The 19,368-nt window shown below is 37.8% G+C and overlaps 1 protein-coding gene across 1 annotated transcript in view; it reads right to left on the reverse strand.

Annotated features, from left to right (window-relative positions):
- Positions 1 to 19,368, reverse strand: part of DDX10 (DEAD-box helicase 10) — a 195,612-nt gene that overhangs the window by 74,629 nt on the left and 101,615 nt on the right. Inside the window, exons 14-15 of the mRNA XM_075490972.1 lie at positions 3,252 to 3,365; positions 902 to 1,063 (exon numbers count right to left, since the gene is read on the reverse strand). Coding sequence (XP_075347087.1) covers positions 902 to 1,063; positions 3,252 to 3,365 — 276 coding nt within the window. The remainder of the gene's footprint in view (positions 1 to 901; positions 1,064 to 3,251; positions 3,366 to 19,368) is intronic.

Raw genomic sequence — 19,368 nt, forward strand, 5'->3', positions numbered from 1 at the left:
AAAGTCAGACTGGATAAAGTCAGCATTTGCAGAGGAGGGCAATAAAAAAACACTTTTTAATGCTTTGGAAATTAGAAGCTTTGAATATAAAGCAGGCCTTTAATAACATGTAGTCCTGGGATCTTGCATTTATCCATTACCTGGAGAAATCCAAACCCTTCTCACAATGACTAACAGAACTATCCCTGAACTCAAAGACATCCAGCTGTGTTCCATATGACTGGTACGTGACAAGGCCAGAAAACTCTGCTTTGGTCCATGACAACTAATACAGAAGCAGTTTGCAAACTTATGGTCTGCAATTTAAAGGTTTTTAAATGCCAGACAGAAGCCAGACTGCAGATACTGACGTTTCCAAATTACAGCCAAAATTATATGACACTATTTGAATAATTAATGAAATAAATTCTGATAGCCCTAATAACACCAATGCAAAAAGTTAGCACTTTTGCCCACCTGAAATGTAATACTGCATGCTGAGCAAGTGGTAGCCTGAAGACATTTCAGAGACACTCTTTCACTTCCCCTTCCCCCTAAACATCTTCAGCATTTGTTAGAGCACATATGCCAAACAACACTTTCTTTTTGTGAAACAAACCTTTTCACTGAACGCTGCTTAAAAAACAAAAAGATGTTCCCACTAAACTCTTACCAGATTTTAAAGTTGTAAATAAAGCTCCACTGTTACCAACAACTGGTACTGCATAAGGCTTTGTGTTATTCAGCTACTTATATCACAACAGTCTTCCCGTATGCAATGTAGTCCCGAAAAAAATGATCCATTTAAATGAACTTGTACTACATTTATTTCACAATATATTTAAGTATTTTTCCTCACTGAGAAATCCATATCACAGTAACTATTTCTGAACTTCAGTAATGGAAGTAGAAATCAACTTACCCTATGTTTTTCCTTTATTTTCTTCCTGTATTCTTCTTTGTCAAATTTGTCTTCTTCCTGCAGTATCTCTTTTGCTTTATCTAAGTTGATACCACTGGCATCATCTTCCTCATCTGCTTTCGCCAAACTGGATTTTTGCACAGGTGGCCACTGCTGCACTAACTGAATTGTACATGTCAACAAGCAAAATAATGGTTAGAATAATTTTTTCCACATCAAAGTTTTGATGTCCTAAATATTCCAATACACTATTTTTCTAGACTAAATAAAAAGGCCATTTGCAAAGGAAACAAACAAAACTTTTGCACAATACAAACTGGGATACCTTATTTAACATCACATTCAGTCAAAAATGAGTATTGGAAAATATCATCTCCATTACACCATATTACTGTTTAATAGAGTCACTTGAACTTCTTCCCCTATCTTTCTCTCTTTGCCTAATCGAACAAATAATTTATAATCCTAGTCATTTTGGGAGAAAAATGATATTTGCTTTCAAGAAATAACTCCAAAATATATGCAACAGAACAAAACACCAGTAAATCTAAACAGTGTGTTTTCATGGAAACAATCGATATTCCAACATATTAACTGCGAGAAAAATGAGATACACCTTCATCACACAGTACAGGAAAAACCATGACTGCAGGTTCATGGGGAAGCAAGGAGGACAGATGTGGAGGGTTTTACTGGTTATCGTACGAAAACTGGATTGGAAATGTTTGATGATTCAAGTTTAACTTGTGGATGGCATGCTGAACACATCCAGCTTCCCTTAAATATCTGAAGCTCTAAACTGAAGACAAAGACTAACTACATATTCACCAAAAAATATCCCCACCTATCTTACGACCTTGGGATGAGCAGACATCATCTGGGGGTAGTCTTTGCAAAAATCATTCTTGCTCATGGATTGTTAGAGTAGTAACTCTTAAAAAGAAATTATATAGCAGAAAATATAGAATGTCTTTCAGATAAAAATGCAAAACCAAACATGTTTACGACTCCCTAATGCACACAGAGTTGTTACTCACCTAGATACTGATAAACCCAACCTACTGGTTCCACTTCCTTTAGTGAAATAGAGTTTGTGTACTTGTATAATCCAGGAAGCTACATTTCTTAAAGGATTTTTATTTTATCAAAGAGAAGCATGTGAAGTAGAACAGTAAAACTTTAAAGCACAGTTTTACACACAGCTCAGAAAAAGAAAACAAGAAAAACATCCACAGATGCAAACTTTGTTTCCTTAAATAAGTCACCGCTTCTCTATTGTGCTACTTTTCTAACTGTAATCTTTGTGCTAATTTTTCTTCTCTATCCTCACCCCTTTTTGCTTCATTGCATGGATACATAAAACATTTGCATATGTATTTTAAGATGAGACAACAGCTTTTGAATATCTAAAAATATCTGAAGATATAATTTCCAGTCAATGGGTCAACCTCTAAAACCTTTTAAATTTTGTCTAATGTCAGTAATTATATCACTATACTCCCTTCACCTGCAATAGGAAATGCTTTATTTTATTTGGTCACAAAAGCAAATTATATACTTGTAAAGGTGACCACCCTTTCCATTTATGTCTTAGTGAAATTAATCTAAAGTTTAAAAAAAAAGCTACTTTTTTCTTAATGCTGGAAATGGAAAAACAACATACACAGCATCTGAAGCTGTGAAATCAAATGTTAGAGAAGTTTATGGAGTGTGGAGACTGGCTACTGAGGTTATCGCCACAATGAAACCCTAGAGCAACTAGCATCCACAATAGTTCCTTTCTGTATAAAATCAATATATTTTTCCAGACGCTATTAAAAGATCCAATTAAATTACTGGTATATTTCAATGCACTGCTACATCAGCACCAGTAGGTGAAAATTTGGTACTTCCTTAGCTTTCGTAACAACATTTTCAATAGTGAATGCTGGAAAGAAAACCAGGGACTTCCCCTAATTCCAGTACATTAACTCAAGATGTGGGGCAGCTTTGGCAAATACCTACAGGAAAATCATTTTACATTTTTGTAATGAAAAAATAGGCTCTTTATTCCACTGAAATTGAAGATAATAGGCAGAAAAGAGGCATGATTCTGTACATCCTCTAACAGCTCTCACACAAGTATCTCACACACACAAAGGTGAAAAGACGTTGGTGCTCAGCATTCCTCTTCTTCACAGTGGAACTGAATTCTAAATGGAAGCTGAACAGTTTTGCAAAATTCAAACCAATTACGAAAACCACACACTTCTGAAAAACATCTCTTTTTATACCAACTGTAAATATTTTTGTCTTTCTAGAAACTACAAATTCAGTTCCCACAAAAATAGTTATTTTGAATTGATCTTACCTCTCCATCTTCAGTAAAGACTATTTTTGTGTTGACTTTAAATTTCTTCTTCAAGATTTTTTTGGCTTCTTGGGTTTTAGTAGCTTTCTTCTTCATCTTTGATTTTGATGCATTCTGCATAAAAGAAAATGAGAGTTCTTATGGTTTTTTTTCTAGTCACAAAGTATATGCTTCAAACTTTCTTAAAAGCAATTAGATGTATTAAAATGTAATTCCTAAAACACATGAGTAAGAGTAATTTCCAGTAAAAATTACCTAACAGGCCTTTTCATAAAAGTGTTTTAAGCAGTCCATATCATGAGGAACTCCTTTATTCTGTTAACGATTCAGCATAACTTAAATCCTGTCAGCAGCAGGACACCTGACTCATTCAAATCTCACTCACCTTTTTGGGACAAGGACACTAGATTCACCAGCTTACGCTGTTAGCAAGCCTCATCAAACAAGAAATCCAGTATAACTGACTGAAGCCATTAGCTACAACTGATCAGATACCACTTTCATCTCACTTGTCATCACGTTGTCCCCAGGCACCGCAGCACACCATTTTGAGTTCTTTCTGTGTCAATGAAGGGCACAAGTGGCCACACAAGAACCTTCCTATTTCATAACTCTCGTCCCTTGCAGTCCCATCAGGGTACAGAACATCAGTGCTAGGAGATGTTTAGCAAACTTAGCATGAAATAACATTTAGAATCACAAAAGTTATTAGCATCACAGGAAAAAAGTTGTAGTGAAACAAGAGTGGTGAAGACACCAGGGAAACTAATAAATGAGTCAGCAGAGATTGTGAAATCCAGACATTAACAGTGTTTCCAACAGGTTGAGGTTGTTCTTTCCTGGCTACCACTGAGAAAGCAACACTCACCAGGAAAAACAAATATCAGCAAAACAGTATCCCTGTATAAAACACACTGATCCTGAAGTTACGGTTATTTTTTGTGCGCGCAATCTGGCTGTTAGAAAGAAGAGGTGAAGGGGTCACTTCTATTTTTGACAGAGATTGAGGATTTATCCAGAGTATTTTTGCATTTTGGAGGTAGTTTGCAACTCTGGGAGGACCATTTTAACTACCTCTCTAAAATGCAGTGGAAAATAAATTGTCACATCCACAGATGGCCCAAATAGGTTTCACACAGCCACCCATCTGGTGGTAACATCATGGAACCAAAGACCGTGGAGATTCCCGATCTCCAGCTCTTCTTCCGAGAGCTCTCCTTTCAAGAACAAAGGCTGTATGTGTTCAGGCATCTAACGAGACGCAAGACACACAGAAGACATTTTAAGCAATAATTGCCATTGCAGGAAGTATTTTATAGCAAAAGACACTCTGCAGGAATATATGGAGGACCCACAGAAGACCACCCACAACTCATTCATCATCCTGTAAAGACTGCAAAGCTCTGTTACTCAAGAAAAAGTGCCTGAAAAACAGTCACTAAACTGTCTAAACTTCTGATAAATAATAGAAAGTGGTCAAAGCAACCAGAGAGAAAAAGAAAAAAACTGAACTTCTTTCTCTCACTTTTCTTTTTTATTTTGGTCATTTTAATCAGTTTCATGTTCTATACCAAATCCACTATAAAAAAAATTAACCCGGAAAGTCACTGTCATTATGGTCAGCACACTAATGCACTGAAATATGAACTATAAAAGAGAAAAATTACAGTCTTCCTAACAGGAAAAATCGTTTGTGACAGCTACTGCACTGTGTTATCAAGTAATGACCATATCTATTATAGAAAATAGTAACTGTAGCAGCACTTACGTCCTCAGTATTGTCATACAATTTTTGTTGCACCGTGCAGCTACTGCTAACAAGTTTTAGGCACATCTTTAACAGCTCAGAAAGCTGTGCTATTCCCTCACTCCTGCTGCTTATCCACAAACAGAAATTGTCTGAGAGTCTGCATAAGCATAAAACCCTCATGCGAAATATGAACTACTTACTAGAACAACAGAAATTGTCCAGAGGAAGAATTTAAAAAGAGATGTACTTCAAGGTGGTAGGATGACAATTCTCACTACCACAACATTTTCCTTCACCAGTTGCTTTTGGGTTCGGGTTTTTTGGTTGGTTGGTTGGTTGTTTGGGGGGTTTTGTTTGTTTGTTTGTTTTTTAAAATCTTTCATTTCTGCACTGCCAGCATTACTGGTACCAGCATAATATGCTAATGTAAAAAGAAGGTGACTGAAAGGTTCAAATTGGTACATCAATATTTTGTAAAATTATATTTAAATGTGAATCTCAGCTGTTTACATTTCTTGGTTTAAAAAAGGTTTTCCGGGCTAAAGAGCACAAATATCCAATGGGCTGTCTTTGCATGTATCATGCAACTTTTCCAGTTGTACCTTGTTCCCTCTCCCTCCTCTGTGTGATTTTGAGAAGTATTTTGATGCTGCAAAGTAGCATGGAAAAAAATGGGATAGGACAAAATTTCCAAACAAAGAGGAGGAACAAGAGGAGGAGGAAACAAATGGGAAGCTGAATTCCCTCACTATACACCTGAAAAGCATAGTATAAGATCAGCGTATGAATTGGTAGATTTACAATATGCAGCATTAAGGAAAGCTAAGAGATCAAAATTTTAAAAAACATACAGGAAAGAATATTAGTATAAAACTCTACACAGCCCATAGATAAACTGTAGTTTTTATTAGGACGCTTTCATTGCTTTACTAAACTGAACACACTTCAAAGACAACGGCTACCAAGGCCCCCTCAGCTTCAGACACCAGCTCCTGACTGTCACAGTTTAAGACCAAATGGGCTCAGATACCAAAACATTTTAATCACAGATGTAGGCACAATTTTACAAACTACGTGACTTCACTGTTCAGCAGCAGAAGTGGTGCAGCCCAGGAGGGAAGTTGGGTGGGTTAGTGCAGTAGTTCTTCACAAGGCCTCTCTGTCCCAAGGGGGAGGCTACATGGCCTAGGAGAAGAGTCAGGCAGGTCAGCCATGGGGTGTATATAGTCCGGGGGCTACCGTGGGGTCCCATAAATGCTGCTTTGGTCCTCTCCTAGGGACCTCTCTTACATTGTTCTGGAGTCCCTATATAGTCCTGAAGTCTCTCTCTTCTGTCACCTAAGTCTCTCCCTCTGTATGTCTCCAGTAGCGTCTTTCAGAGGATCTACTCCCCACGTCTCAAGAGCCTCTCCCCATATCTCCTGGCCCAGTGGCTACCGCTCTATCTTGAACGTATCTGAGCCACGAGCTCCTCCAACTGGCTGCAGTCTTGACGCAGGATGGGTTGTTTACATCCATCTCAGCTGGTGGCCTCCTCCCACACATGCTACCCCGCGACCCCCTCACCCAAATACCTAATGCCCTCACCCAAATTTCCAATCCACGGCCTGTCTTTGCTTTGACCCCATATTGGAACAGCTACACTGAAACACCAATTTCCCATCAAGCAGGGATCTGATTCACCCATTGTTAGAAGCATAACACCAAAGCATAGCAGACCTCAGGCTTTCCTAATCTTCAGTGTCAGTCCCCAGTTCCCTGTGTTTTCAAGCCATTCTGCTTACTCAGTTCCCATTTTCACCTTTTGTACTAGAAGATACCCGCCAATTTACAAGCAGCGGGTTAGCATCTACTCCTCAGTCTCCATGACTTCCTCTCTTTTCTTCACAATGAGTTCACCACACCAGCAGACAACACCAGCTGCTGGAGGCTGCCACAAGATCTCCTCCATCTGTTAACCTCAAGCGCTGCAAAGAACACAGCTGTGGCAGGAGCAATGACACCTCTCTAACTGCTCAGTAAACAGCTGAAATCTGGGGTCACACGCTTTGCAGGCAGAAGCACTGTCACATAATCAGACATGAGTGAATGGAGGGTTTCTGCTGACAGCTAGACCTTGCCCCTAACGCCAGAGCAAGGCATGGGCCTGGGCATTTTAAAGCGAGCTGAGAGGGCATAGCAGCTCCCCACACTGACTGGTTCACTCAGAAAACACTGTATATTAAAACCTGCTCAATTAATATCTACCTCAGAAAATATTTCTAAAGCTGAATTATACCATGTTCAATCCGAACAAAATGGCATGCGTGATCTGGGCACAGGTTTTCATGTTGCTGTTGGATATGAAAGGGATTCTGCGGTTCAACAGGAGCTGGTAGCACAAGTTAAAGCACCAGCCGGTGCACGCACGCTTCCCTGGCAATGAGCAGAGGCTACCTGCTGCTCACCAGCACGGACATTTTGCCCTATGCCCAGTAAAATAGGCCCTCAAGTCTCACCTTTTCTTCTATGAAGATGTGGCAATAGTTAAGACCAATCAAACAAAATCAGAGTGATAATCAACCTCTTTAAAATGGTATATAACAGTTAAGCATTAGAAGTTAAGAGTCATGCTAGTTCATAAAAGTTTCATAAAACGCAGGCTCAGCTGCAGGGTTGGGGGATTTTCTATTGTTACTAATCAAAAGCCTAAATTTCTTCTTCCTTTTGCACATGCACATGCCAGATGGCTTGCTGGGTTATTTAATGAGTTAGAATAAAAACTAGCTCTTAGAAGCACAGAAAATTCAAACATTTTGATATATAATCAGAAACAATACAGCTAATATGCAAGTTCATTTCTATTTTTCTCAAGAAGGAGCAGCTTTTGTTTTCTGGCTTAAAAGATCTGATATCCTTAGCTGAATCTATGACCAAGGTTTTCTAAATGAAGATACAGACAAGTTTAAGACTTAAGATTTGCTATTTTTCAATTTTTATTTTTTTTTTTCCGGAAAAGATGGCATCAGAAACACAAATGTCAGTAAATTTGCTATTCTAATATGGAATAATTTTTCTTATTAAAACAATTTTTAAAGTCAATAGTTTAGATTGAGTATGTAATCCTCAGTAACTCAGGATCAAAGCACTTACAGTCTCTTACTGTAACCGAGACAAACATATTTGCTTTGAACTTTGGAGTGCTACAAATCATCAAATGTAAAGTCTCCTTGTTTCTAACTATAATTTCCTTTTTAATTTCAACTCAACAAGCCTGTGAAAGCAAGCACAGTATATTCACTACAGAAGCTGTCACTACAGGACTACATTATTGTGGTGGGGTAAAATATCAGTAGGAAAAAAAGTTACCATCAATTTTCCAGTCACGTTAGCTATAACAAGCATTACTGCTTTTCTAGGGGTTTTGTGGGCTTTTTTCCTCCCCCTGCCTACACCTTACAATTCCTAGGAAGAATGGTGCTGTACCTGCAAATATTTTTCAGTCTCTCCCAACAATATTACATTACTTTACCCAGAATTCAACAGCAACTGCCTCTGAGAAACAAAAATCGATGTGGTACTCAATTTCACACACTTGTTTTGTACTTCTTCAAGAAACCACCCACAATAGGAGCAAGTATTATCACATTTGTATTATCACCAAGCATGTCAATCCCCCTGTCAAGCTACCGAGTTCAGACTCAGACATCATTCCCCACAGAATAGGACACAGGCTTGCCAGATTGAAGCTACCAAACCTTACACAAAGAGAAGGGCCATCTTCATGCCGTGGAGAGCATACAGACATGGTTTTCATCTGGCGGGCACTACAAAACTTTCAGAAGATTGAGTATCCTTCAACCACTACCCTAAAGCAGCCTAACCATAAAGCATTACCTCTCAACCCCATAAACTTCCCGAACTCAGACTACGAGGCTTTAATTACCTACAACGGAGATAAGGTTAGAGGAGAGAGAAATTTTCACTCCTCCTGACAACTATCTAACCATAGAAGCAGCAGTGAGATACAAATGTCACACCTTACACGTAATTATAAAACATAAGAAGGAAAACATCAAGAGAAGCAAAATAACCAGACTTTGAAGTCCAGTCCCTATTACTTCAAGCACCTACAAAACTCTAAACAGCAAAAAGCTCCTTCTTAGTAATACAATTTGCCTCAACCAGACATCTGTCTTCCCATTCGGTAAAAAGGACCAGAGAAGTAGCAATCCTAGGATGCAGCATAAGCACAAGGAGATGTATGGATGCTGCTTTCCTTCATGATCTGTGGTAGCTAGGTGGTCTCTGTTTTTAATTTCCAGCCCACTTCTCTGCAGTGACAGCTATTTCAGTCCTTCCTGATTTCTGCTGACCACTCACGAGCCACAGGCCCTGTCGTGAATACCAGAACAAGCCGAGGCCACTAAGAAGCAGCAGCGCAAAGTTCTTTAAACCATCCCTCCGCTTCCACAACACAGCTCCCCCAACCTTTCCTAGGAAAACAAGCTTCTTTTGTTAACGTGTTGGGTTTTTTTCATGTAGTACAAGTGAGGCTAATTTTGTTTTGGTGAAGTATTCTAAGTTTTTCTTTTTTAATTAAATGTTAAAAATTAGGAAGCTTAAATTCACAGACACTATCCAAGCAACTTGCATAGCATCTATATATGTCACTGGGCACAGCTTTTACCATGACAGTTGTGGAGACAGGGAAATAGGCAGGTTGGTACTCGAAAGACAAAACCAGCACTCCTGACATGCTGTTCCGTTTGCTTCTCTATGAACTTTTAAAGCACATCAGTCAAGTATCAAGATCATCATGATCTTGAATTTTGCAAGTGATGGCTTAAATTAAAAGGGTGGATTGATAGGGTTCTTGTTGTTTTGGGGTGTTTTTTCTTCAGGATGTGGGTGTTCATGTTATTTTGGCTTTTTTAACTAGTATCATGCAAAATTTCAACCAAGATACTGAAAAAGCACAAAGTTGAAATTGTTGATTGGTAATCCCTTACACAATAGTACCATTTGAACAGGGAAATTCTGGACAGCTAAATTACTTGCTACATCTATGCATTAATTGCTTTCTAAACCTATTGAAAGAATGTTGATTTTGAAAGAGAAGGTTTTCTAGAGTAGAACAACCTACACAGAGAACTGATCATGGCTTTACAGTTACAGTTGTGAAGATAAGGATAAATCCAGGCTGGTATTCAAAAGAAAAACAGCACCGAGCATACAGAATAGCATAGATATGAATTCGTTCAAAATCACAGCAACAGGAGAAAAAAAAATAGAGGAAATAAGAAAAGCTTCTAATAACCACTATTCAGTATTGCTAACCACATTATGAACAAAGACCACAATACCAGCAGTTCACCACACTATCATTCCCATTTAAATTTCCCTTCAGATCAAAGAAGCAGCAACAGATATAAGAAACGATAGCAAAGACAGAACTGTACTATGGCAACCACACGCTTAGATGATGCTTGTCTTTGGTTTTGGTTACCATTAGGACAGAATGTGTCTGAGTCTGAATTTCATTAGAGTTTTGTGTTTGGGTGCAAGAGTTTGGTTAGAGAGGATATCTTAGTAAACAACATACTATTATTTGCTATAAAATTAAATTAAGCCATGAAAGTTGAAAAGAACTAAATTTAAGATTAAAATCTCAGTATTTAACACGAAATGCAAGAGTGAGGATTAAAAACTTGCCAACCTACAACTTGCTGAAACAACTGGAATCTTCTGCAATATATTTACATGAGCTTAGCTTGGTTCTATGTTTAGACAGGTATTTGCTACAATTCTTTGTATTTAAAAAAAGGCATTTATTTAGGAGATCATTTTTACTTGTATATAGACTATGATAGCAGAAAAAAGGAGAAAGAGGTGCCAGTAAATGGCTCCATGCCCGGTATTTCTCTCCAACCACAGACAAGAACCAAGCTTAAGAAACCAGAAATCTTTATTAAATGGTTCTTCAGTGATAAATCTTACTCCCAGTTCTAACTGACACCACAGAGCATTATTTCTCTAGAATACTTTTAAAACACTGAAACAACTAAAATAATTTTCTACTGAATTATTAAGCTTTTTCAATGAATGAATGTGATACCTGACTGTTCATTTCAGCAGCTGCTATCAAGACTTAAAATTGAGAGTTTTGGCAAAGGCTAAACAGAGATAGAGGCTGAAGTTTCTCTTCCTAGCAAGTCAGTAAAAAAAAGCAAAGATGAAAAAAAAAGATACTGATATAGCAAAATTTACATTAGATCACTGAACTTATTCATTGAATTACAACTTAAAAACCATAACCATCTAAACAATGGCAAAGACACCAGCATTTTCAACACAAACTATCTTTGGGGACATTGGGGGTTCCATCAGTAGCTCTGCACTTCCAGCTATGAATTTAGATGAGAGAAAGGGCTTTTTTATTCCACACACACCCCTACCCCTCAATCATGTTAAGAGGTTTACTTCTGCTTTAATTATTTCCTCTTGTTTCTTTACAGGTCATTTAGAAATGCCTGGGTACCATTCCTACTCCTGAAAGGTCTTCTGAAATACAATTCCTGTATCCTCACAGCAGCATTTATCATCTACAAATTTAAACCCAATCCTGGGGAAAAAAAAAAAAAGGTGCATCTGTATCCTCCCATCCCTGAGAAAACCTTCATTGCTTTCATTTTCTATATTAAAAAAAAAGAATGTTAATGTTTTACCCTGATATAAAATCCCATGATACAAGAAGGAACCATGAATGAGCAGCATTGCACAATCAATTTTTCATGCTTTTTTCCTCCCTATCTTTCCCTCTCCCTCTGCTTGCTTTCTTTTTTTTTTTTTTTTTTTTTTTAATATATATCTCTGATTCCTCCACAGAACAGGAAGATTTTAAAGAATGCTTTAGTGAAGAGCCAAGCTCCCCCAGCCCACAAAAGAAACATTTGAGTACTGTAAATTATGTAGTTGTACACACAATTCTAGTATCTGCATATGCCAACGAACAGTTTTTGTCATTGATCTGCAAAATCACTGCACCTCATTTTCTAAATCTTTAAGAATATTATATAAGAAAAAAGGCAAAAAAATAATAACTAAGTTTATCATTATAAGATCTAATATGGACAAAACCACTACAAGAAATTTGTGAGTTACAGTAATTAGATATTTCACTCTGAAAGATGTCTCTAACACACTGGACCACAGAACTTTTCAGTACAGCTACTGTATTAGCCTGAAAATCTCCATTACCTGTGAGCATAAGCAGCAACGACATCCCTTTCTAAAGCATTAGGCCTTTAGCAACACAAGACCGTGACTTCTCATGCAGTTTATTTAAAAGAAAGGTTTAACAGAGAATAGTGAACTACTTTACATATTTCTAGGCAAAAAGTAAATTAAGTTATAATTGAGTAAGCCTGACCAAATGAAGATAAAGACATTCCAGAAGACTGTAATTCAAAACCAAACATATTAAAATAGCTTTTGTTTATTCTTGGAGTTAAGGTTGTTAGAAAAATGTATTTCAAAGAAACACATACAAGCTAAGATATCCTAATACTGAAAGACTGCTTCAGACTGAAAATATACAAGAAGTATACAATAATGGTTAATACCACTAGTAACTGCAGTGCCAGATCAAGACATAAAATGTTTTCATTCCACTCTCCCTGTCATTACAAGGTAATGCATCTTTACAACACAATCTTCCTCTGGTAAAATCCAACAGAAATGCACAGTAACCATCAAATTCTCCAGCACTTCTACAGCCAAGAGAAGCAGATGAGCTGCTTCCAGTTACCCTAAGCTGAGGATTACACTTTAGTAAATGAACGAGTGTTCCTCATACAACATCAATTAACAAGGAAAAAACATTATTTTTGTGTCTGCTATTCACCTTCCCTATTTCAGAGTTTCCATTTTTGTGAGCAAGGAAAGGTCAACATGAAGATGCCGATTTCCAGCAAAACATGGCAAATTAGAAATAGGAGCATGAACGTGTCTTTGATATTGAACCAAATTACTTCAAACATAGCCATATTTTGTCTGTCACTTCCAAAAAAACCCAAACCAAACCAAACAAAACAAAACCAAAAAAAAAAACCAAAACAACCAACCAAACCAACCCCAAGCCAAACCCCTAACACGTTAATGCGGAGTTGAGGAGCTAGGAAAACCTGCACCTGCTCTGCACCTTTTGTTCTATTACAGATCTCCAACAATGACAAAGTTGAGATCTTTTCTCACTTTCCAGCCTATTCATCTCCCACTAATATTTGACATGAAACAAGGCCCACACTCAAAATGGGGGTGAGGGGAGACAAGTAGGAAGGGGAGCGGAGGACTGCCTTGATTTGGATGAAAAGAAACCTTAAGTCCTTTGGGTATGCCGAGAATGTGCTACATTCTGGAACTTGTAATTCTTCAGTCTCCAGAAGAACCAGAATTGCTCCTTCTCTCCCAGGCTGCATTTAATATCTTAGTGCAAGACAGTTAAATTGAAATATGCAGAGAAATGTAATTACTGAATGATACAGCAAGAAGGCAACGCTGAGCTGGCGTTTAATGAACTGAAAATTTGGGGCTTTTTTATTTAAAGAATAAAGATCCTATTTTTAATGTGACTGTATTTTCTAGTAGTTAAGACACAGTTATTAAAACAAAAAAAATTCTGCGTAATCATTAAGGCAGCCAAGGCTTAAATAAATGCCATAACATCATTAAAATTATGGCTTAAAAATACTCTGCAGAGGAATCTTAGGTCAAAAGGTGAGACGAGAAGACCACACTTTCATGCTGTTTTTCTTTAAGGTTGAATATATTTTACCATCCATGACCAGCGTGACATTCCCCTTCTCCCTCAAAAGCCACCACGCGTGGCCCCAGGAACACAGGGGCAGCCAAGGCTGAAGCTTCTTAAACATTTTGTTCACTCCATTCTCCTGATCTGCCATCAGAAAGTAACAAAAAGTTACTCTGCAAAGGTAAATACATTCATCTCAGCGCTCTCTCCTCCTCCTTTTGCACATGCTAAAAGCAGAAACTGTGCTCATTTAATTACCACACCACAATGATATCCTTCACCAGCTATGACCACAAATAGCAAAGCCTGCGTATTTTTTGAAAAAATACCCAAAATTGATTTTTGTTCGTTTGAGCAGTGGTTTTCAGCACATTAGTGTGCATCATTATTGTTTAAAGAGTTTTATTTCATCTTTAGATTGACAAAGATGGCACATACTCCTTCGCCGTCAGTGGCCTCTAAATGCATTTCTCAGTGCACAAGAACCAACAGAAGAAAGAGCATTCACCTGGCTAGTTGGCAATGTGAGGGTTTATACTCAAGAGGCTTATTTGAATTTAGCTCCCAAACAGGAGTGCACAACCTATCTCAGAACCACATCAGGGCCTCCTCCACAATCCCATGCACCAAACAAACCAACAGCCTGGTGTGGAAGACCCAGCTGGGGTCAAGGCGGCACCACAGCGACCATGAGGAACAGACACCACAGAAGAGGACAAAAAAAGAGGGGTCAACTGAGTGAGTCAGTCACTGCTGGCAAGAGACCAGAGAAGAACATAGCCAGTTTCTTCCAACCAAATGTCAATCAAGGATAATCTGGAAAGACATAATTTCTTCACAACTAAAGGTTGACAGCAAAGCCACAATAATAACAACAATAAAACAATATTTCATGTCTATTATTTTCCTTCTTTAAAAAAGGTTGAGTATTTTGACTCCTTTCTCCATGTATTTAATACAGTGACTAAAGATGCTGCCAGAAGCAGTCTTGTAGTTCCTGTGCACCGCTCCTCCAAACACTCTCACTGCTGCCCTTCGCTAGCACAGGTCCTTTCCCAACCCTGAGAAAAGCTGTTTCACGGATTTAAAATTGGCAGAAAGCTAACACTAAGAAAACTGCAAACTGTATTCTGCTATTTTTGCTCTCAGGGTCAGACAAGCACTCCTGCAGGCTCATGGAAGGGAGAAGGAGCTGGCAAAGCAGGGACACACAGCCCTTTCAGTAACGGCCAGCCAGCACCACAGCCATGCTGTAAGATGGAAATGCACCTTAAGTAAGTTTGAGAATCCAGGTAAGAAAAGTAGCAAAACTTACTCTGAGATCTTAAAGTATACAATGAGAACCTCAAGCATTGATAAACATGAGAAAAAGTGCACATGTGCCTGGTGCTACTGCCATCGCAAGTACACGAAGCACACAGAGCAACGCTGCTCTCCAAACTCAGTAATGCATGGTGAGAAAAAAATACTAGAGTGTCCAACATCCATTTGAATCGGCACAGCCAACTTGACTAAATCAGTCGCTAGGGTTTTGCTTTTGTTCCACTACAGAAATGCCCTGGGAGAAATCCCGGCCGAAAAGGATTCGCTCTCAAAGTTGTATGAAAGAGTTTGATAACAGTAAGCATAGCCATCTCTATAAACAGGCACTAAATCTCAGAGAACTAGCAACTACTTGTCTTAGAGATCCAAAATTGTCCGCAGTTTAAATCTGCCTTCCGAAATCTTTTGAAACATTTTGCCTTTGAGCTGAAAGCCTCCACACCTCCTTTCTTTGCAACTTTTAACAAGAGGTCAAATTTATATAGAAGTTTACATAATTAATATTTTCAACTTGGTTTTTAAAAGTTTAAAAATCATACACATCCCCATCTCCAGTAGAAGCAAGTAAAAGTTTTCAATTGTTTCAGCAATATCTATTCAGATGATAGTCTAAACTCTGCCTACCTCCCAGTGCTTAGTTACGAGAGAGAGTTAAGAATCTGCTAAGAACAAATGGGAGGGCTCAGAGCAAACTTAGAAGGACGCACTGTATGGCCACAGTCAGCCGGTCCCAAACACCTCTCCTCAGAGCTAAGCCTTCAACAGTTTTCATACAACTCAGTCTTGAACGCCTTACACATAAAGGGATGTTGCTAGAAGAAAGCACTCATGAAAGTGATGTTGTTTCATTTAAAATAAGTACTAGTATTTTCTCAGTCCTTCTCACTCCTCTAGAATTCTGTGGTGGTTTGTCGGACATTTTCAGTTTTACAATTTTTAGACTGATGAAAATGATAGACTGATAAAAAAAACAAAACACTCATTTAAAAATACTTTCACTTGTCAGGATACAGTGGCCAAAGTGTAGTAGGCTGATATGCTGAAGTACACTAAGATTTTCTCTGTTGCTTCTGAAGCAGCAGCAAAGGTTGAAATATCTTTATCACAGAATCACAGAATCACTTCACACAATTGGAAGAATGTGCAGATTTCAAGGAGCTTGCTCAGTTTATTGTCATTTTCTTTCTTTACCTTTAAAAACAAGGCAATTAGGTGTAAAATTGCATTAATTCAGCACAGAGGTCCTCATGGTAAAACATTCAGGCAAGATTAAGACCTTTTTCTATAGAGAAGAGGTCCAGAAATTCTGGTCCAGATCAAAATAGAATAATCACCTCAAAATGGAGAACAGGAGTAGACAGAAGAAAAGGGGGAACTTCTATCACCATCCAAGAACACATACTGACTGTGAGAAGATGAAGGTATAAAGAGAGGGTCACAAGCCAAGACTTTGTGAAGGAAGCAATAAAGAATTCCTCAGCATCATAACCAAAATTAAAACAAACAAAAAAGTGAGACTGCTGAGACTGCTAAGCTGTATGAGTGAGGTAGATACTGAATATAAACTTGCCACGACCTTAATGTTAACTCAGCTCTCAGTAAGACTACTAAGGTACTAGACAGGCAAAGGCAACTTAGCTTCCAGGAACTAGGACATGAAAACTGTCCACTCAGAAGCAAAAAATAAAAAAAATAATTTTTCTAATTATCCCCCCCTCCCCCCCTCTTCAGGCATTAAATTATCAAATAATCCCCATCATGGAATTCTGAAAATATTAGGACATGAAATCACAAAACTGGTAGAAGACTTATTTTTTTTTAATAAATCTTTCTTACTGGAAGTGACAGGTGATGTAGAACTGGAAATACTAATACTTACAAAAAATGGTGAAGGGAAAGAAAATATGACCCAGGATACTCCAGACTATTACACGCCCTCAGTCCGACCTCAATAGGACACAAAGCAGAAAAGTGAGTTTTGAAGGAATAATGTATTAAAAAATGGAATGGAAATTGGAATAAGGAATATATTATAGCACAAGAATGCCAAAGGCACATTTGTAATAAAAATGTTATCTTGACTCTTTAGACAAAGCCAATATAACAGGACTAATTCATTTAAATTTTGGTGGAACATTTACCATAGTACCACCCTAAAAAGTATTAGCAAAGTAAAAAAAAAAAAAAAAAGGTCAAGGATTAGAATAGTTGCAAATGGTGACTACAATAATTTGTGCTGAAAGACAAATTACCAGGGCACTAGTGATTCTCCCTGGTCAGTCCTGTGGTCCCCGCCCTGCCCAGCAGAGTTAGCGATGAAATGTCCCGATGGCACAAAGCTGGGAGCTATTGCCAGCTCAAGAGAATGAGCAACAGGTTACTCAAAAGAACGAGATAGCCTTGAAAATGAAACACATTAAAATTATATGAAATTCGATAGCATAAAGTGCAAGGGCTATTCAGAATTTAAAATCTAAAGTGAGAGCTCAAACTGAAGAAAGAACAAGAAAAGGAACCGGGCACTTTCCGTCACAGGATGACTGTGAGCCCCACTGTTCACGCAGCCACGGAAGAGACAAATACAAACCCTAAGACCTCTTGGGCAAGCCATTGCCAGTAAAAGCCAACAAGGATTAATGCGACTACAGAAGGCAGTGGTGTGAACTGACATGACACACTGCGCGCACCTCTAGCTTCTCAGACCGAGTCAAGATGAATTCAGGTGGAGCACGTGCAGAGAAGAGTTACTAGGATGAAGAGGACATCCTTTGAGAGGAAATGAAAAGAGCTAAATAATGCATCAGAGGGAATATGACAGCTTTCTTGTAAACGTATGTGGGATAAACACAGGAGAGGGAGAAAAAACATTTAAGCTTGAGAACAACCTTTGAATAGGAATAAATAAGTATAAGCTCATCATGAAAATATGTGCTGGAAGATAAACCAGGACAGAGAATAACCTCAAAAACAGCTCTTGCAAATAGGAGTAATAAAGGCAAATCATCCTATCCTTTTGTAAAAATAGCTGAAATAATTTTATTTAAAAAAAAAAAAAAAAAACAACAGATATGTTTGCTATGTCTCTTTGTGGTACCCCAGGGACTGGGCTCAACCTAATCAGAGCATTAGACCCTGAAAGGATCAAGACTCAATTTGTAGTTAAAAGCAACAAATGCTGCAACAGAACATTAATTAAGAAACAAAAAAACCAAGTTTAATTCGTATTTGAACCTCTGACAAATCTTCAGTCACTTTACTAAATGCAAGTATGCTAAAATTTAGTTTAAAATCTTTGAATATCATCAGTCTTTTCAGCTATCTTCAAAGTCAAAGGGAACAAAAGAAAAAAATGTTCCACAATGTTTTAATTCTAATATTTCTACTTCATACAGTAGCTCTGCTATCATCTTTTTTTAAAAATGGCTTCACAATAAAATCATATCTTTAGTATTCCATAAAGGCATATACAACACTCCATAGTTCCCAAATAATTTTTAAAAGAAAGTGTGCTAGTGATAAACAGACAGAAGAGAAATACCAAAAAGCACATTAGAGAACAAAGTTTAATCTACAAGGATAAGAAATTATGCTTTTGTTTTCCACAACAGTTTGTTTACGTTCCTTATGTTATAACAAACTCCTATATTTCAGGCTTTTTGGAAATATTTCTATGAATTACTGAAAGAAATCACTGATGGTACAGCAAGATACTAATTAATTTTGCTTTTAGAATTCAGTATGGCTATTATTTTGTGCAGTATCTCATATTCCTCACATACCACCATTGCACAAAATGACAGTTTGATTTCGGCAGCATTAAGAACGTAAATGGAGAAACTGTTACAAATATCCGAGCTTTCACTTTGAACACAATAAAACTAAATAAAATACAGAAATGAAAAACTGGTAAAGCATGTGCCACAGATTTTAACTCTGATGTACCCCACTTTGAAGTCTGAATTTTCAGCTTTCCTTAAAAGCTGCCTTCTTAAAGGACATCTGCTATCACAAACGTATTTGGTACCTGTCCAAACTACTCAGAAAGAAGGTCAAAAGTAAAACTTGGATGGATACTAAAATTAAAGACAGAAATCAGGAGAAGGACATTTCAGCTCTGCACTGTCAGGCATCAGATGTGGATCCAATGTGCCTGCAGAATTTATAAACCTTAGGACCAAACATGACTGATTTAACTATCAGTTACTTCAGAAGTTGATTACTTAACCAAACTTCCGCTTCCCAAAACAGTAGGG

Source organism: Mycteria americana, chromosome 1, assembly GCF_035582795.1.
Source record: "Mycteria americana isolate JAX WOST 10 ecotype Jacksonville Zoo and Gardens chromosome 1, USCA_MyAme_1.0, whole genome shotgun sequence".
NCBI lineage: Eukaryota > Metazoa > Chordata > Aves > Ciconiiformes > Ciconiidae > Mycteria > Mycteria americana.